Here is a 20,294-nt window from a genome sequence, read left to right as displayed (position 1 = left end):
TTATCATATAATCGTCGCAGTTGAGAGGATACCGCGTTTTATTTTTCATAAATCAACGCTATTAAACACCCTTTTACGTATGTGTGTTGTTGAAAATATTGAACCAATGAAAAGTGTCAAAAGCCACTAAAGAACCTCCGCAGCCTCAAGCTGTCTGTGAAAGCCCTCTCTCCCCTGCCTGTCAGACTCGCGGAGCGGAAGATAAACACACTTCTCTCGCTAGTTTACTGAAACTGCAACTCTGTCCGCGAATCTCTCTTTGCAGAAGTTATTGTAATATTCAAAGTCCTGCTTATTATTGTAGGCCTATAAGCAGTGTCAGTGAAGCACAGGGCCATTCTTTCACACGTTGCGATGCATTGTGTGCGGCTGTGCACTTGGAGATCCATTGTCGGTTGTTCTTATCAATAGCGGAAAATGACAGAGAAAATGTCCACTTGAGCTGAATTCGACATTTTGTCCGAAGCACTTTTTACTACTTTTCATTGGTTCAATATTGTTTTATCCAGCACACAGACGTAAAAACCTTAAAAATCGAGTTAGATGGTTTCCTCCCGACAGCAACGATAATTAATTATGGTACCATTGTTGTCTACTTGGCTTTGTCTCAGAGGAGGGTTGTGTTCTTGCACATCGACTAGCTGATAGAGTTGGAATCATTTATAATTGATTTAGAAATGTAACCAACGTTCAACATACTGTACAGTAACTACAGAAAAGCTTAGAAAATAAATGGCTGCCACCCCAGAAAAATTCACCTCTATATGACTAACTTGACAAGAAGAGGCGGACTCGCCTGGAAAAGTTATCCAATGGAAATTGCCCTGGGTGTGGCAGTATTGTATTATTATAACTATTATTCCACAGTTAATTATACTGTATGTAACTACCCCCCCCCCCCAATTACAAATTCCAGCTTAGTTGGAAAACAAAATCATAATATTCGATTCATACAAGTGCCATAAGATGATCTTGCTCCTCAAAACCATCAACACCAATATGTGAGTATTGGTCATGGTTAAGTAAGTAAAATAATTCAAATTGGGATTGTCACTTAAGTTATAAAACATGCAGCTCTAGGCTGTTATTGCATTGCATACACACAGCCGAAGACAGGATTTGTGACTTCCTCTTTTCTAACATCTTTCTCTTCATACAGTACGTACATATATTTTTTTCCAATCCATTTCTTTCTTAATGAATTGAGGTTTTGTGTGTTTTGAGTTAGTTTTTTTGGTTGTTTTCTTTATAAGTTGTCCAGAAGCACATGGATTCAGTCCTCCCATAGTCTGTCACAGTAACCCCAGCGAACCTGTCCTCCTGTCTTTGGGGTTCCCCAGGGGTCCCTACTTGGTCCCCTCCTTTTCCCCCTCTACACCAAATCTATTCGGCGAAAATAGCCGATCCACAAGCTCATCACACGTCGCACTGCGATGTGTTGTGAGCTTATTGATCTGTTCTTTTCGGCAAACGTTTGCCTATTTCATGCGAATGTTCGCCTATTCTGACCCTGACCGGAATAGGGACTCTCAGGTCCATATAGCTAAAGGAAGCGCAGGTCGGCGAACATGTCTTCCGGGTCGTTGCACTTCTTCTGGCACACGCAGGAAGTGTTCCACTGCATCTTCCAGCGCGTGTTGGAGCCTCCCTTGCAGGTGAAGTTGACGGTGATCATGCGGGACTTGTTGGGCACACAGCAGCGTTTGTCGGTGCACACGCCGCAGTACATGGGTTTATACTTCTTGGTGCTGGTGCAGCCAGAGAGAGACAGCTTCTCTGCTTTCTTTGCCTGGAACTTTGGACGGCAAGTCTTTCCCTTTGGCATCTACAGGGGAGATTGATATTTCAGAATTAATACAGCCGCTGCTAAATACTGATTTTTTTTATATAAAAAAATGCAGTTTCAGACGGTCTCCAATAGGCTTGGGTCGTATCTATTCTTTATACATATTCATACCCTTTGTTTTTTCATTGTTGCATTGTTTCACTTACTTCCACAGATCGCTTTGGCAAGGTCACTGTTTTATGCTCATTCAAATATAAAAGCATCAAAAGTATCAGATCAACAACCTCAAAATGCATCGCTTCGCACCGCATTTCGAGCTTGCAGATCTGCTACTTATGATGTGACGCTGTAGTGTGATCAAGTAGGGAATTAGTTTACGAAATAACACAAAGTTAAAATGTGGAAATAAGAGGTTTCTGCCCGACAGCAACGATACACATAAATACCAGTAAGACACATGAGGGCGAGAAGCGACCTCGCCCTAAAGGGCATTGGCCATATATGGAGCGTGTACATGGTTTGATGAGGTCAGATCAACATATGGAGTGTCGGAACAAGTCGGCTCCATATATGGAGATCTAAGGGTGGCAGTGAGGGCAGTGCCTTGAGTGTACAGGGTTTGATGTTGGCCCAGGTAGGGCCGGGCCTTAATTTCCGGGCCTGTTGAGAACTCTAGTTTTCGCTGGCTGCCTGGCGTGGCTGCACTAATAACTTTGGGGCAGGCCCGTCTAGAGTTTAAATGGACAGGTATCAGTCAAAAGGGAGACATCGAAGAGGAAGTATGGATGGGGAAGGATCAACATAGAACCGGTTCTGACATATATCCATATAGTAATATTGATGACATCAGGGATCTCCATATAATGGGCTTCATTTGAGTGATGAAAAATGCCCCATGTGTTTGATGATTCTCTGTTCTAAGTATTGGACCCTCGTCTGGTTCTGGTGTGTGACGACCTTTGGCATTTCCATGGGCAAGACGGACAGGCCGGCCCGGGAGAAGATATTAACATGACGCGAGGCTTCATATATAGCTTGGATACTTCATGTCCTAATGACGTCACTGACTAGACATCACAATCACTGCCTGCAGCACGCGGCCTTCAGCGTGCCCTAACACAGCTCTAAAGTATGTTACAGTTCAGGCAGTGCACCATACATATAAGTACATTGCATATTCACGTACAAGTACCAAGTATCAGTACACAGCATGTTGTATATTACAACACCATGTATGGGGATTTTGAGTGACGAAAAACGCACAAAAAAGTAAAGTAATGGATAGTTGCGTCCCTACTGGTCACCTTGAGGCTCTTGATCAGGCGCTTGTCGCATGGCCGCAGCAGACACAGGCGCCGGTCCTTCCTCATCTCACACTTGCCGTTGTCGTTGTTGACGCGCACGGAGATGCCCAGGCCGCAGGTCTTGGAGCACGGGCTCCAGTGTGTGGTCTGGATCAGGCAGTTCTTCTTCCAGGCTAAAGGAGGATCCCTGTAAGCTTTCAGTATTACAGTTAACCACTTAAACCCCAGCATCCATATTGTGGGGAAAGCTTTTGTTTGAAAATAACCGCCGCCATCTGCTATTTGTCCTGCGAAAGCTTTCCCCACAATAACAGAAAACAGAAAGGACCCTATGTAGAGCCCTGAGGGACTCCGGTCAACCATATAGGGTTTAAGTGGTTAAAGGCCACTTTGTGTCAACAATGCCCTAAACACACACCTGGGCCTGAGACAATACTGCCAGACAGTAGCAGTGTTGTAGTGCTATTTTTAGAGGTGGGGGGAGCACACATCTAGCCACTCACCCCTCCTTCCAGAAAATGTACACTAAGCTACAGACACATGGCAAAATAAGCTGTTGTACGAGCACACAATGCATTGGACACTTTGTGGGCTGTTATAATATAACAGCCCACAAAGTGTCCAATGCATTGTGTGCATATATAAAATAGCATATATTATATGCTATTTTCTTTTTTGTACTAAATCTCTTACCAAGCGCAAGCTCACAGTTAAATCGCAATGTGTTGTGAGCTTGTAGATCTCCTATTTTTGCCCAGAATAGGGACAGAGTGGTTGAATCACATTGACGCGTTCTCCCTTGAAGTGGAATTGAATTGAAGTGGAATTGAATTCATGTCTTGCAGACCTTTTAAAATAAATCTTCATAAGAAGTATCGGTTGTGTGGCTGAAGGTCCCAAGAAACTAGAACCTTTCTTTGTGCCAAGCAAAGCAAAAAAGATTTCCCTCAAAATACATGAAAGTGAAATCGTGTAAGATCTTTGGATGAAAAGTGAGCGACTCCACCCTCTTTTTTCTTCCCGCTATGAGGCTGGCTGACCACAGCCCAGTCGCTCTCACATGCACTCTACTACAGGGGTGCATTTTACTAATGGCAACAATATCACAATGTAGCTCTGTTCCAGGGGAAATTCCACTATTTAAACGCTTTTTTTTTTTACCTGACACATTTTTTTAAAGTGCACATTTTCTGAAGACATTTAAAAATGTGTAAAAGAAAAACGGAAAAGAAAGAATGTAGGAGAAAAGGCTAAAATAGGCATCTACAAGCTCTGCTATTTTTGAGAAACTGAAGTATGGAATACGTTTAATTCTTTTCGTAATATTATTCTACAAAGTAACTAGTTACTAAAGTCTGCAAATAATATTTGCCACTGAGGCGTAGCTGTAGCATCAGAGTATCGAGGTAAAGTAAAAGTACCTCAAAGTTGTTCTTACTTTTCACCACTGCACTCTACAAAGCAGTGAAACGCCCGATCCCCAGTCCCTCCCAGTCCCAAGACACTTTGACAGCAATTAGCATTCCAGGCCAAGACAAGCTGGCAACGCTCCCCTCCTGGTTTGCTCTACAAACACACACACCTGGCATGGCCATGTAGGTAGTATCCTGCTGGTGCTTCCTGGAGCCCTGCAGGCCGGCTGGCATGTTGCCCATCAGCGGGGCAGGGCCCAGAAGACCCGCTGGTTTCTGGATGAAAGCAGGGGTACAGCCGATGGCGCCGGCGATACATGTGCACTTATAGAGGGGGCTGGTCTGGAAGGCTTCGCCATTGTCATAGTGGGCTCCGTTCAGGTCACACCCTACTCCCATCATGTCTGCAAGAATAAGTGTGTGTGTGTAATGTTGTTCTTGTGTTAATAATTGTATTATAAATGTAAACACATTAGTGTGAAAATGGTGACACCAGGGTGACAGAGGTTAATCAGGGACAAAAGTATAAAGAATCACTCACAAGCACAAACTCCGACCTCGAACTTGGGCCGGTCGGCCGAGAAGTCGCAGTACATGCCCTTGTGTGGGTCGCACACGTCCCGCTCGTTGCACGGCTCCCCTATCTGCCGGGCGCAGCTCTTGCAGCAGCCACACCCGTCCAGAACGGAGCTCACCCCGGGTGCACACTGAGGCTTCGCCCGACACTTGCAGGGCCACTGGCAGAACTGCCTCCTCTCGGCAACTGCTGCCCGCCCGTCCCGAGGAACTGGCAGCCGCCCATTGTTCTGGGCCCTGCTCAAACCCTGGGGAACAGAGCAGGGACAGTTCTTGATGCTTTGGGCTGAATTCACAATTCGCTTTTGTCAGAACGGAACGCTTCGGTGTTCTGATAATGTGGTGAGGTTCACTGGATTACTATGACATTGGTTCTGAACCTTTTGAATTTCAAGGACCCCCATTTTATTTCGAGAGAGACCCCAATCTACACTGTAAAATCTTGAGTGTTGATTTAATTCTGGGAGTGAACAAATGGAACCAAATGGACCCGTAAGGGCATATTTTGGTTCCATGTGTACGTGTACGCAGAGTTACGTATTCAGTAGGATCCATTTGGACGCCTGGTGGTTGAACCAGGGATTCTCAACCCATGTTGAGAACCAGTCGGCAAAGTTGAGAAAAGCATTGTCTTCTGAAATAGTCATGGACTGGGCGTACACAAACTAATAGGTCTCCTGTACTGAAAATATTGATATCAGAACTTTAAACTTAAAAAAAAAAAGACTTATTACTACTCCATGTGTAATTTCTATCAATTACACATGGAGCCATGGAGCCATTTTGGAGCCATTTTTCCCCCTCGCATTCCTACGTAAGCCTATAATTTGATAACCGGCTGTGTTTCTGGTAGGAGACTCAAAAGAGACTCTTTGGGTCTCTTACCGGAAGACGGAAGTGCAGCTGGTCATCAAATGATTGGTTTAGGAATGAAAAGATAATAATCCACTCAGCACTGTTCAGCGTGAAGCCCGATTTATACTTCAGCATACAACAGTGGTCATACCAAAGACTATAACATCATGGATGAGGATACACTTGTAAATCAAGCCGCCTCACGCTACAGAAACAGCAGATACTGTAGGGAAGCCTATGAGCCACATGGCTCGGGAACCATTCGTTTCCAAGGCTACTTACTACTTAAAACAAGGGTGTCGTGCACTGACAATAGCTGATCTACAAGCTCACAATGTCACAGGGGCATCATCGTGGCTTGTACTATAGATTGGCTATATTCTCCACACATCGTGTGCAGAATATAGCGGAGCATATTATTAAGCATGATTAGTCAAGTGCAATTTTCTTGGGGAATATCAATCAATGTTGTTGATGCTGTGCTAAGGCAGACTGACTGTAAAGTGTGGATGCAATCATTTGTGGGTAGTTTGATCCTCATAACACCATATTAAACCGGCAGGAAACATTGCATTTCTCAAACATGAATAGGCATGGTTTTTCTATTTATATAGTACGTATTTACTCAAACTTTAGATAAGAAAGATAATGGAAAACTCAAGTCAGTGAATGTTCCATGAAAGTCCATAAATCACTTCCCTTTGATTTGCACCTCAAATGACCAAAGAGAAGGCACCTCCACAAATATTTCCCTGTTGAACTATGTGCATTTTTAAAGGAATTAAAGGTTAGAACATATAAATAGCCCCAACATTGAATATGGTTCCTACAGCAAACTTAACTCAGAAGAGATTAACCGTGAAGTACTGAAAGTTTTGTACTTTCAGACAGCACTTTGTGGCCTGTTGTTACATCTCAGCCAAATGTATCTCTCAACAAACAAATTACATGCTGTGGTTTGGAATAAAAATAGTAAATGGGGGAAAATTCTCAAACGGAAACCTTTTTAGTTTTATCTATTCAGAGTAGGTAGCCATGTTGAAATCGAAATGGTTGAAACGCTCCCCCAGTCCCCTAGATACAGATCTAAACAATCTGCCCTTTCAAAATGAAATGTATACACAACTGTGCACTACAGCCACACCTCCCAAGGTACAGGTAGTAGCAAAATAGCTCACTAGTAATTCCCTGGAAGCATGTCAATACAGTTTTAAATACAGTGTATAGTTTGGTATACTTTAGGAATTTTCTGTGATGCAAGCCTTGGGCGAATTCCCTAGTGTCCCTGACAATCCCTTGCTTTCAAGGGTCACTGAAGGTCATGCCAAAAATCTGAAGCCTTTCTGCCAGGTTTGCAGAATGAGCTCATCTCTGTGTGAAAAAGGATCAACTGAAGCTTCTGAAAACACATACCTTATCCCTTGCTCCATTTGTCTGCCAGTGACTGCTCCTATATGACATAAAAACATGACCTTTCCCCCAATAAATTATAAAAGCACCAGGTACCATCCAGCGAACTCAGAAGCTTCTGGCTGTGTGCAATGTACATTGAACTATAAGACAAAAACATCCTTCGACAAAGCTGAACCTTGCACAGCTGATGCTCTGCACTGACGACATTCCTAGCTATGCCAACAGTTGTGTTTACAAGACCCCCTTTTGCTTGTTCTCCATGTAGGCAGGTATTGAGTCTCTTAATCAAGCTTCTTGTTGTGCTGGGAAGAGAAAAGAAACACTCTTACCTGATGAGCTAGCAGGAACAGCAGGGAACGGTAGAGTAGAGATAGCATCTCTCTTTAAGTATTCAGGTTGGTGTGTGTGAGAGCTCTAGGAGCAGGCAATGGGGGCGAGTTGAGAAGGTGGGATTGAGGAAGGGAGGGACTGTGGATGGGGGGGGGGGGGGGGGGGGGATCGAGAGAGTCTGACCTGTCGGAGAGGGGGGACAAAGCTCCCCTCTGTTTCCTCACTAAACACACCTTTCCAAAGGAGAAATATTTGTCTTCATAACTGCTGGCCTGCTCCTACAACCTCCATGTCCTCCCTTGCTGTTTATCCTCGGTCTGCAGACCCATTGCTCAACGTATCGCCACGCTCACATTAGATTTATCCGGACGTGGTCGTCTGCTCGAACAGCTACAGTAGATCTCTATAAAACAGTTCATATTTCACTATTCACTTTTGATAATTTCTCAACTTTACTAACCCGGGGGCCCGTGAGACAAAAACGCCAATTCATGAAGTTAAATGTGTAGCTGTAAATGCGTTCAGTGTGCAGTGTACTGTTTGGTCTGAATGCGGTGCTAAGCAGTGTGGTCCTACTTTATGTGGACTGGAGCGTATTTGAGTTCACATTCCTTTATTATTTACACTGAGTAAAGAGGGCCCTCAGAGCCAGCCCTCTACCTCCGTCCCCTTAAAGCCACGAGCCCTTTCACCATTCATATAGAAAGGCTAGAATTAAAAATGGCTAACTGCTGCTGTATACGCCCAAAGAGCATTCACTGAATTATGCCCTCCGTCCCTATTCTGGGGGGCGAACATTCTGCAAAAACAGCCAATCTAGATCACAACGTGCCGTCGAGCTTGTAGATATTTTTGCTGAGTAGATGTAGTGTACTCGCCTGTCACACTGATCATTTGTGCAGTGCTGGTCACCTGCAGCCTGGCTGCTGGTAATGTTTGCAGTGTTATATGTTTTTATATTTCTCCTACACATTTTGTTCAAACATCACGCAAATCTGTATTCAGTACACATTATCTCTGTAATCAAGATTCAAGACGGATCTGTCCGACTTTTTATAGTCCATCCTGATTTGCTAAGATTGGAATCTAAAGTTTGCAGGAGTGACTCGTTTTGAACAAAATGCCTCAATTCATGCAATAATGTCATCAACATGAACCCCCTCAACTTCTATACATTCCACTCACCTCTATAATGACTGAATTCCAATTCCAATTCCTTTGGCGGGCTTGAATAACCCATTTCAAAGAAACAACAAAGTATGGCTTCTTTAGTTTATGACAGGCATGGATAACCGGCTCACATTTATAGACTGGGACAAAGGTGAAGTCATATGAGGTTGTCCTCAACACACACACACACACACACACACACAGGTTTAAACACAGATCTATGGAACGACAAGATGCTAAATATCTAAACACACCCTGCTCTTGTCAAAAAGCCAAAAGAGGGGAGACAGTCAAGTTTGACAAGGAGAGGCTCAATGGTCAATGGTCCAGGCACCCGACTGGTAATCCAGTCGCAGTGTGCCGCGGGTTCGACTCCCGATCCCGACGGCCTTTACTGCATGTCTTCCCCCATCTCTCTCCCCATTTCCTGTCAGCCTACTGTCCCTCCATAAAATAAAGGCGAAAGCCAAAAAAAAAAAAGTCTGACAAGGAGACTGATTTGTGATTTGTGGCTCCTGGAAGAGAGAACTCACAAACAATGTTACAATTTAGGCATTTAGCAGACGCTCTTAATCCAGAGCGACTTACATTAAACAAAAGAGCATGGCAATACATCACATACAAAAAAGTATTTATGAAACATGCGTATGCTAAGAACGTAACAGTGGAATATCTATATAATAATAAATAATAATAATAATAAACTTTATTTGTATAGCACTTTTCATACATAGAATGCAGCTCAAAGTGCTTCACAGGGCAGGACACAAAAATAAAATACAATAAAACACAAGTAGTTAAAATGATAGAACAATAGCAGAGAACAAAACCGAATATAAGAACATAAAATAAATAAAAACACATAAAAAAATAAAATAAAAATAAAACTCAACTAAAAGCAAGGGTGAAGAGGTGAGTCTTGAGTTGAGATTTAAAAATGTCTACAGAGGGTGCGTGTCTGAGCTCGAATGGAAGTTTATTCCAGGCTGTTGGGCCATAGAAGCAAAAAGCTGCCTCACCGTACTTTTTTGTGCACATTCTTTTAGGCACTTCAAGTAGGCCAGCGTTGGAGGACCTGAGGGGGCGGCTAGGGACATATCTAGGTAGGCAGTCACGGAGGTACGGAGGTGCGAGACCATTGAGAGCTTTATAGACAAGTAACAGAATTTTAAAGTCAATCCTGAAAACAACCGGAAGCCAGTGCAGTGATGCCAAAACTGGAGTAATATGTTCTCTCATCTTAGTTCTAGTTAAAACTCTAGCTGCTGCATTTTGGACAAGTTGTAATCTGTCAGTCGTTTTCTTAGGGAGTCCTGAAAAGAGTGCATTGCAGTAGTCAAGCCGAGAAAAAACAAAGGCGTGGATTAGCGTTTTTGCATCGTCCAAGGACAAATAGGATCTGATCCGTGCAATATTTCTAAGGTGAAAAAAAGCAATCTTGGTAACATGATTAATGTGTGAATTAAAATTCAATTCAGAATCAATAATAACCCCCAGGTTCTTTACTGTACTGTTACTTTCTACAGTCAGGTTGCCAAGTCTGCTAATAATTGATTCTTTTTGCTCGCTAGAACCGATTATGAGAACTTCTGTCTTATCCTCATTTAGTTTGAGAAAGTTCTCACTCATCCAACATTTTATGCTAGACAGACAGGTCAACAGCGGGTCTAAAGCACAGGGATCGTCTGGGGCCACAGCAAGATATAGTTGGGTATCATCAGCATAGAAATGAAAATTGACTCCATGATTGGTAATGAGTTCACCCAATGGCAGAATGTACAAGGAGAACAGCAGAGGACCAAGAATCGAGCCTTGTGGGACACCAGAACTGATGTCGTGTTTGTCTGAGTCAAACTCGGCTAGATTGACAAAGTAACTTCTGTTTGAAAGGTAGGAGGAGAACCAGGACAGGGCCGTACCCGACAGGCCTATCCAGTGCTCCAGACGCTGTATTAAAATTGAATGATCAATCGTGTCAAATGCAGCCGTTAAATCTAGCAGTAGGAGAACGGATACATGTTTCTTGTCAGCAGACACCCTAAGATCATTCATTACTTTTACAAGGGCAGTTTCTGTGCTATGATTTTTCCTAAAGCCAGATTGGAATTTGTTGTGCACATCATTGCTCTGTAGAAATACATCCAATTGATGAGAGATGCATTTCTCCAAAACCTTGCCCAGAAAGGGCAGATTCGAAATGGGTCGATAGTTACCCAAAACAGAGGGATCCAGATTATGTTTCTTTAGTAGGGGCCTGACTACGGCCGTCTTTAGTGAGTCTGGGAAGACGCCTGTCTGTAGAGAGCTGTTTACAATTTTTAGGATATCTCCAATCACACTGTCTAAGACCTCTTTGAGAAAGGTGGTGGGAATTGTATCCAATGAACAGGAGGAAGATGTCATCTGTGATATGGTTTTGCGGAGTTCGTCTTCATCAATTGCGCAAAACGATAATAGGCTCCCCCTGGAGAGATCTACCCTGGGACCGTTAGCTGCTGTTTGAAGGTTTGCACTAGCAACAGCACCATTCAAAATATCAGCTCTAATGTTAAAGATTTTGTTATCAAAAAAGCATGCAAACTCATTACACTTAGCTTTAGAGGCCGGGAATGACTGCTTGTAGGACTGGGGGCGGTTTAAAAGTCGATCAATGGTAGAGAATAGGACTCTGGCATTTGTCTTGTTCTCGTTAATAATGCCAGAGAAATATGCCTGCCTTGCTAGACGCAGGGCTTTGTTATAGGCGACTGTTGACTTTTTAAGAATCTCTAGGTGGGTGGTGAGTTTATTTTTTCTCCAAGCTCGCTCAGCTCTACGACATTCTTGCTTCAGTGAGCGTGTATGCTCATTTAACCAGGGCGTTACTCTGGTGTTATGTTTCTTTTTTGTTTTCAAAGGAGCCACTATATCAAGAGCTGACTCTAGTTTAAGATTAAAAATTTGAACCAGATCATTTACTGGGGGAGTATCGGGCAGGGGGGGGCCCAGATGACGAGGGAACTCGTCAGCTGCAGAAGAGCTAAAAAAGCGCTTTGTTATGGTATATTCTGTGATGTTTTCCTCTAGATCAGAGGCAGTCATATTAAAACACAGCAAATAGTGGTCTGATAGCTCAGGCCTTTCAATAGTCCTTTCCACAGTGATGTTCACCCCTCTAGAAATCACCAGGTCCAGAGTGTGCCCATGTTTATGTGTAGGCCCAACAACATGTTGGATAAACTCAAAGGAATGTAATAACTCTAAGAAACCCATAGCCACAGCATCTGTAGCATCATCCAGGTGCAGATTAAGATCACCTGTGATAAGAGTTCTGTCATAGTTAGTGGAGCAGATAGATAAAAGTTCTGATATTTCTGTTAGAAATATTGCTTTACTGCATTTTGGCGGGCGATAAATGCTAATCATTGGCATGGAGGATTTACCAAGTAATATAGTGGCCTGGTATTCAAAGGATGTAAAGCTACCCAGGGTCAGAGCCTTGAATTTTAATGTGTCTGAAAAAATTATTGCCAGTCCACCTCCTTTCTTAGCCTCGCGAACAGAGTGAATGAAACTGTAGTTTGGGGGACAGGCTGGCGCTAGGAGAAAAGCTCCATCCGAGCCAAGCCATGTCTCTGTTAGAAAAATTATATCTAGCTTCTCTTTACAGATTATATCATTTACGGAGGAGGATTTATTTGTTAGTGACCTGATGTTAAACAAGGCAAGGTTAAGCTTTTTATCACATTTAGTGGGAGGAGTCTTGGGTCTACAGGGAACAGTGATAAAGTTGTTACTGTTAATTGATGGGGTGCGTGTAGACAATGCATTTGTCATCCCTGTCTCTAAAGTAGCTGTATTGGTTCTGTTAGTAATCCAGACAGGTATATGCTGCGGTGCCACAGTAGTAGGGACAGATGTTACTAATGTTGAGCACAATGAAACTATGCATACTGTAGTTGGACTTGTTGGACAGCGTGTTATGAACATGTATCAGGGTGTCGTTGGCCATGATGTTACTGCAGGGTGAACGATCTGCGAAGGACAGAAATTGATTATAAAGACAGTTATCTCTACTGTTCATGATGAGGTCAAGCATCTGCGGTGAGAAGAAAATCTCAACGTTGTTAATTATCCTTTTTTCATGTGCATTGTCACTTGTCAACACTACTTTATTCATCATACTTTTCAGATGCATATCATGCAATGCAATAATACAAAAAGAAACGATGAATTTGATTACAAAAATAAATAATAATAATAATAAAAAAGTAAACATTTTGGGTTAAAGCTGTGGTGGCCTTAATTGTTTCCTGTATGCATCTACCTTTTGTCCAGCACCAGCGAGGAACTGGATGTGCGCAAGACTTCTGCTTTTTAAACAAGGCCTTAATAGTTGTCACAGCTAGAAAATGTCAGGCAACAAACTCCATGCAATACTCACAGCTCACGCCAGGCCTGTGGTCACACCCAGCCGTATAAGACAGGCCTTTAACCTAGAACTGGAGAGTCTGGATTGGTCCGATGTGCTCAGGAGCTCACTAGTCGAAGAAGCATGGCTTGGCTTTAAAACCAAATTTACATCAGTACTAAACATCATGGCTCCTTTGAGAACCGTCCGGGTCAAAACCCGCTCGGAGCCATGGATGAATTCGGACATACTGACTGCAATGAAAGCCAGAGACAACAAATGCTCTGAACTTCTTAAATGCAAGGCCAAGCTAGCCAAGCGTAAGCGCTTCGACAGTGATCTCCAAACCAAACTGTGCATCCTAAAAACCCAATGTAACAAGCTAAGAAACTGTGTAATTGCCATGACCAAATCAGCCAAAAGTAACTTTATCAATGATAAAGCCGAGGAAATAAAGCTCTGGAAGCTACTAAAGTTACCGTTTTGGGAGCATTTGTGTTATTTTATTTTGAAGTCCTCACTCCTTCCTGCTGTGACGTCATTCACCTGCGTTTGCTTCCACCTCTCTCTCTTGCTTGAAGCCAGACATATCATTGGTCCGATATCTCAAACCCTCACCCTAACCCTAACCTCCCACGGGGCAGCAGCACACCTAAACCGAACCTTAACCCTCTCCCAACCCTTAACGCACCCCTCACCAACCTTAATAGGCCTATCTCACAGCCCTTCCCTGCCCCCTTTCCACGCCCCCTTTCCAGACCTAGTGGTGTTGACGTGACGTCACTCCATAGACTTTACATGTTAAAAGACCTACATTCAGAAGCCATAAACAACGCATGAACGTTATTCTATTTGGTTTAGAGGTCTTAACATCTTGTTTTCTTCATAATAATATTGGTCTTTTACATTTTAACATTTGGAAACGTCCTTAAATGGTGCAGAGAAAGCAGGTAGGGATGTAGCTCTGGTCCATAGCCTTACTCACGCCCATTTCTCCTCCTACAGATTTTGTCCAAATCTCACAAAAATCGGCACACATGATCTCCGGACCTATCCGATTAAAACAGCAACTGCAGAATTTTGGTAGTGTGTATCGTTCAGCCGTAATCGTCGTCCGAAGATAGTAGGAGGGGCCTATTTTACAATAAAATGCCATAAATCACGAACGGAATGTCCGATCCATTCCAAATTTGAATCGCATGTCGCGTGTGGTTCAATTAACCAAGTTCCAAAAGCAATTCTATTTTCATCCATAGGGGGCGCCGCAAATGTGAGAAATGTAACCGTTTGTCGCAAAAACATGATTTTTGGGACATAAATCCCCTCCGAAGTAGTTATTCATGATCACAGGGGTGACATGACATTGTAATTGGCTGGCAAAATCAGTGGGAGGGGCCTATGTAAGCGACTGCGGCTACCACACTTTGCATTTCTTCAAAATTGCGACCTTTCTAATTTATATTCATATTTGAATAGAAAAGAGAGGTCGCACACAATGCATCGCGACGCATTGTGAGCTTGTAGATCAGCTATTTTCAAATGGTCGAAATGTATATAGGGTTGAAGTGGTTACAGTAATGTATGTTTTTCTAATCAAAATGTAAATCTCCAAAGTAACTAGTAACTAAAGTTTGTTGTCCTAAACCCTATCCTAGCCACCCTATCCATATACCCACACGCGTGTACGTATATTATACGATATTACCGCTAAAATTTCATATTCTACATTTTAATTGTTGCAACACTTATACATACACACACGCACGCACACGTGTGGGGATTGAAAAACCATAAAACCTGGGTGATCTACTGTATGCTATCAAATTGTATGTTTATTCACGCAGCATAGTACTGTACATTATATGAATGATACATTCTTTGGCTGATTTTAGTTTCTACCCTTCTAAGGACCAGCTGAGACCCCAACTTTGAGAACCAATGGTGTAGTGACGGGCGGGAACCCCTTTTGGTGTTTTAAGAATTATGTTATACTATTGAAAAATAGCAGATCTACAAGCTCATAGCGCGGCACCGAGTGCCACGCTACGAGCTAGTAGGTCTGCTATTTTTGAGAAATCGTGAAAATGTGGTGCAAATCTTTGAATATATATTCTGTCAGAGCGATCGTTTTTAACTCGATCTTTGCTTCATGGGGGGGTCCCTGGAAGAACGTATTTTCAGATGGGGGTCGGCGGCCAATTACATAATATTTTTGGGGTCCTTGACATGAAAAACTTGAAAAATAGAAACATAGGCTTTTCAGAAAACTGTCAGGATTTAGAAGACACAGAGCGTACCGGACCACATGCATCTCCATGATATGATCTACTGCACCACGGATATGTCAACATGAAGTCGAAATGAGTCATACAGTAGTTCTCTCTTTTTGTCATCAGTTTCCTCCTTTAAGTGAAAGAAAAGTAGTGTCAAAATATCTTTTGTATATTCGGTTTCAAAACAGGCCGTATGCGGTTACACTATAGTAGCTTTTCGTGCCCTTTACTTTAGAATCATATGATAGACTGACTGATCTTCTATTCATTTATATAATATGCGAGATCAGATTGAAACCTTGAAACCTCTCAAACAACTCATCTTCTTTAAAGCAATGTACACAATTTAAGGAAATGGCTTCCTTGGAATACGAGTCAATCAATAAATAGTGAATAAATACATAAGCTTAAGCAACACAATATAGTTTATTGTTTTATCAAGGTGGTACTGAACAGATCAGTGCAATTTTGTAGCAACAACTATAGGAATATATTCAGGATAGGTAGCCTATAAAGGACCTTCTGTATTTAAAGAAAACAATACTTTCAAACTGCACAATACTGCGCGATTAAAATGTGTACATTTGCGGTTTTTTCTGTAATTAATGAATTCTAAATGAATCAGTAAAAATCACTGCCCTAAATAAAGAGATATATTTTTGGGGTGAACTATCCCTTTAAGATCTTTCAACCTGCTCTGCTAGCTGAACATCTGAACAACATTATTCATGCATATTCATACATTTTATTTTTTTATCCCACTATTTTGTAACCCATTTTTCACCCCTGTGTCAATTATCTAATGTGATCCTGGGCTCTACACACCCTCCGCCAACCTGGGGAGAACAACGGACTTGAACTCATGCTTCCTTCATGCATGAGTGTCCAAGTTGCTCCTCCAGGCGGCGGCGGTGGCTCAGGGGTAGAGTGCCTGGATGGTAACCGCAAGGTTGCCAGTTCGAACCCGGGCTCCCCCAGAGTTACTGTCGAAGTGTCCTTGAGCAAGACACTGAACCCCTAATTGCTCCCGATGTGCTAGTTGGTGCCTTGCATGGTTTCCGCTGCCATTGGTGTATGAATGGGTGAATGTAATGCACGATCTCTGTAAAGCGCCTTGGATAAAGGCGCTATATAAATGCACCATTTACCATTTACCATTTTACACCTGACAGGGGGGAGTTTCCCTGGTTGGACGTAGCGCGTGGAAGGAACACGTTATTCCAACCAGTTCCTTTCCCCTCCATCAGGCGCCCCGGCTGGCCAGGGGGAGGCAGTTTAGAGACCAGGATTGCTGCATGTTTTTTGTGAGGGTTCCTACCCTAGGGGACACGGGGAGAACATGCAAACGACCACACAGAATACATTTTAAACATATTCATGAATATTCATACACTAAACACATATTACTCCAGAAATATAAAAAAATTCAAAAAGATCAAAAATAGCATACAGTCAGGTCCGGAAATATTTGGACAGTGACACAATTTTCATAATTTTGGCCCTGTACGGTACCACAATGGATTTGAAATGAAACACTCGAGATGCAATTGAAGTGCAGAATTCCAGCTTTAATTTGAGGGTATTTACAACAAAATTGAAAGAAGGGTTTAGGAATTGCAACAATTTTCAAACATAATCCCCTCATTTTAAAGGACCTTAAGTAATTGGACAAATGAATATAATCATAAACAAAATGTTCATTCTTAATACTTTGTTGAAAAGCCTTTGCAGGCGATGACTGCCTGAAGTCTAGAACCCATGGACATCACCAAACGCTGGGTTTCCTCCTTTTTGATGCTTTCCCAGGCCTTGACTGCAGCTGTCTTCAGTTGTTGTTTGTTTGCAGGTCTTTCTGCCTTAAGTTTTCTCTTAAGCAAGTGGAATGCATTCTCGATCGGATTCAGATCAGGTGATTGCCTCGGCCATTGTAGAATTCTCCATTTCTTTGCCTTGTAAAACTGCTGGGAAGCTTTCGCAGTATGTTTTGGGTCATTGTCCATCTGTATGGTGAAGCGCCGTCCAATCAACTTTGCTGAATTTGGCTGAATCTGAGCAGACAGAATGTTCCTATAGACTTCAGAATTCATGAGGCTGCTTCCGTCTGCTGTCACATCATCAATAAACACTAGTGACCCAGTGCCATTGGAAGCCATGCATGCCCATGCCATCACATTGCCTCCACCATGTTTTACAGATGATGTGGTGTGCTTCGGATCATGAGCCGTTCCAAGCCTTCTCCACACTTTTCTCTTCCCATCATTCTGGAACAGCATTCTTTGGACAGATGAAACTAAGATCAACCTGTACCAGAATGATGGGAAGAGAAAAGTGTGGAGAAGGCTTGGAACGGCTCATGATCCGAAGCACACCACATCATCTGTAAAACATGGTGGAGGCAATGTGATGGCATGGGCATGCATGGCTTCCAATGGCACTGGGTCACTAGTGTTTATTGATGATGTGACAGCAGACAGAAGCAGCCTCATGAATTCTGAAGTCTATAGGAACATTCTGTCTGCTCAGATTCAGCCAAATTCAGCAAAGTTGATTGGACGGCGCTTCACCATACAGATGGACAATGACCCAAAACATACTGCGAAAGCTTCCCAGCAGTTTTACAAGGCAAAGAAATGGAAAATTCTACAATGGCCGAGTCAATCACCTGATCTGAATCCGATCGAGAATGCATTCCACTTGCTTAAGAGAAAACTTAAGGCAGAAAGACCTGCAAACAAACAACAACTGAAGACAGCTGCAGTTAAGGCCTGGGAAAGCATCAAAAAGGAGGAAACCCAGCGTTTGGTGATGTCCATGGGTTCTAGACTTCAGGCAGTCATCGCCTGCAAAGGCTTTTCAACAAAGTATTAAGAATGAACATTTTGTTTATGATTATATTCATTTGTCCAATTACTTAAGGTCCTTTAAAATGAGGGGATTATGTTTGAAAATTGTTGCAATTCCTAAACCCTTCTTTCAATTTTGTTGTAAATACCCTCAAATTAAAGCTGGAATTCTGCACTTCAATTGCATCTCGAGTGTTTCATTTCAAATCCATTGTGGTACCGTACAGGGCCAAAATTATGAAAATTGTGTCACTGTCCAAATATTTCCGGACCTGACTGTATGTACAAACTCAAAACACGCTCTCTGAGCTTAGAGCGGCTTTTTTTTATAGGGACTCAAGTAGTTAAAGTTGTTCCCAACCTGTGGGTCAGGATCCCCTGGGTCCTACCGTCCACAGATGACAGCAAATTGAAATATACCAATAAAAGAATTACAAAAAAGCAATTACTGCATCAAAACTAATGCAACAAACTATACTATAGATAGGAGGAGCCAACAGGAAGCATGCACATCTCCATAAATTCTACAGGTGCTGAACAAGAAATATACGTACAATGAAAAGGAAGGGTTGTCCGTACAGTTGTGCGGACAACCCTTCCTTTTCAACAAACTATAGGCCCTACTATAACATAAGAAAGAGGCAACACTTGTGAAAATCACTGATGTACAAGCTCACTTGTATAGCAGATGTACAAGCTCGCATAGCGTCAGCGTGCATGGCACCAAGCTGTGACAGCTTGAATATCTTCTATTTTTGAACACTTGAATCTACAATGACACATGCTTTCCTGGTGTTAATGCGTTAAAGTGGTTATGGCTACAACAGTTTGTACTCGGTGGTCTAAAGTAATTGAGACTTTCACTTAAGTACAATTTTGCTGTATTTGTACTTTATTGAGTATTTCCAATTCAAATACTATAATTATTTCTACTCCACTACGTCTCAGATCCTAATATTGTACTTTTACTCCACTAATTTTTTTTTTTAAACTTTAGTTACTAGTTACTTTGTACATTTGTATTATTATTACAGTAACAAGTAACTTCAGCCCAATATACATTTGATCTACTAGCTAACATTGTTGTGACTCTGACGCATTGAGAGCTTGTAGATCTGCTATTTTCAAAAATATTTTTTAGACATTTGAAAACTTGAAATGATAGACATTCTACATAATGAGTACTTTTACTTTTGGTACTTTAAGTAAATCTTAATGCCAGAACTTTTGTAGGCTTACTTTTGAATTCCGGGCTTTTACTTGCAACAGAGTATTTTAATTCTGCAGTATTGATACTTTTACTTAAGTAGAAAGTACTTTTTCCACCACTGTTTGTACTTAAATGTTTGGGTTTATATGATCTTCACTACTAATTACTACTGTAGCAGAACACGGAGCTGCAGTTTGATCAATGAAGTGAAAACCATCACTTCTCACAAATTGAGGCCCATGGATCAGAACATGACCAATTAAACCATATTCCAGGGTCAGTCACGTGAAAGAACTGTACACAGTCTTCATTGCCTTTGGGATTTTCACTGGCCCAGTACCTGCACAATAAACAACAATGTATTGAACCACATGCACTCAGTACAGTGACTTTGATAGAATTACAATATAAAAACATGTTAAATGTCTCACTGTGTTGTCAGTGGTGTTCCATCCACCCACGTCCATCTGCCCCCAGTCCTGGTCAGACCAATCCATGAATCAAGATCACCAAGACCACTCAATCCATTGATGAATACCTGATTATTTGTACATGATTGAATCATCATTAATTCTATCCAATACATTCACTTCTTCACTATGATCATGGAATTAGATCTGAGAACCCATCGTCAAAAAATAAATGAAAAATCACACTAATGTGAATTGAGTGGTGCAACTCCCCTTCCCCCCCCCCCCCCCTCTCTCATTAGCAGGCAACAGTGCAGCACTA

The 20,294-nt window shown here is 42.2% G+C and overlaps 1 protein-coding gene across 2 annotated transcripts; it reads right to left on the bottom strand.

Annotated features, from left to right (window-relative positions):
- Positions 1 to 549: 549 nt before the first annotated feature.
- Positions 550 to 7,763, bottom strand: ccn6 (cellular communication network factor 6). Of its 2 annotated transcripts, none has more exons than XM_083789648.1 (5): positions 7,676 to 7,763; positions 5,044 to 5,326; positions 4,673 to 4,906; positions 3,091 to 3,284; positions 550 to 1,825 (listed from the first exon to the last, which is right to left on the bottom strand). In XM_083789648.1, the coding sequence occupies exons 1-5, from the start codon at positions 7,721 to 7,723 to the stop codon at positions 1,544 to 1,546; spliced, it is 1,041 nt and encodes a 346-aa protein (XP_083645774.1). In that variant the 5' UTR covers positions 7,724 to 7,763; the 3' UTR covers positions 550 to 1,543. The 2 variants fall into 2 exon arrangements, with proteins under 2 accessions (XP_083645774.1, XP_083645775.1); XM_083789649.1 differs by having other exon boundaries at positions 3,091 to 3,263.
- Positions 7,764 to 20,294: the final 12,531 nt, after the last annotated feature.

This window comes from Protomyctophum parallelum, assembly GCF_964188405.1.
Source record: "Protomyctophum parallelum genome assembly, chromosome: 19".
Lineage (NCBI taxonomy): Eukaryota > Metazoa > Chordata > Actinopteri > Myctophiformes > Myctophidae > Protomyctophum > Protomyctophum parallelum.
This window is presented reverse-complemented; position numbering and strand designations above follow the sequence as displayed.

Excerpts from the sequence above, each read along its gene's own strand:
- ccn6 (XM_083789648.1), bottom strand. The coding sequence starts at position 7,723 with ATGCTATCTCTACTCTACCGTTCCCTGCTGTTCCTGCTAGCTCATCAG. Across the intron at positions 4,907-5,043 it reads CGAGGTCGGAGTTTGTGCTT|ACATGATGGGAGTAGGGTGT; the intron begins GTGAGTGATTCT and ends TTATTCTTGCAG. Across the intron at positions 3,285-4,672 it reads TACCTACATGGCCATGCCAG|CTTACAGGGATCCTCCTTTA; the intron begins GTGTGTGTGTTT and ends TAATACTGAAAG.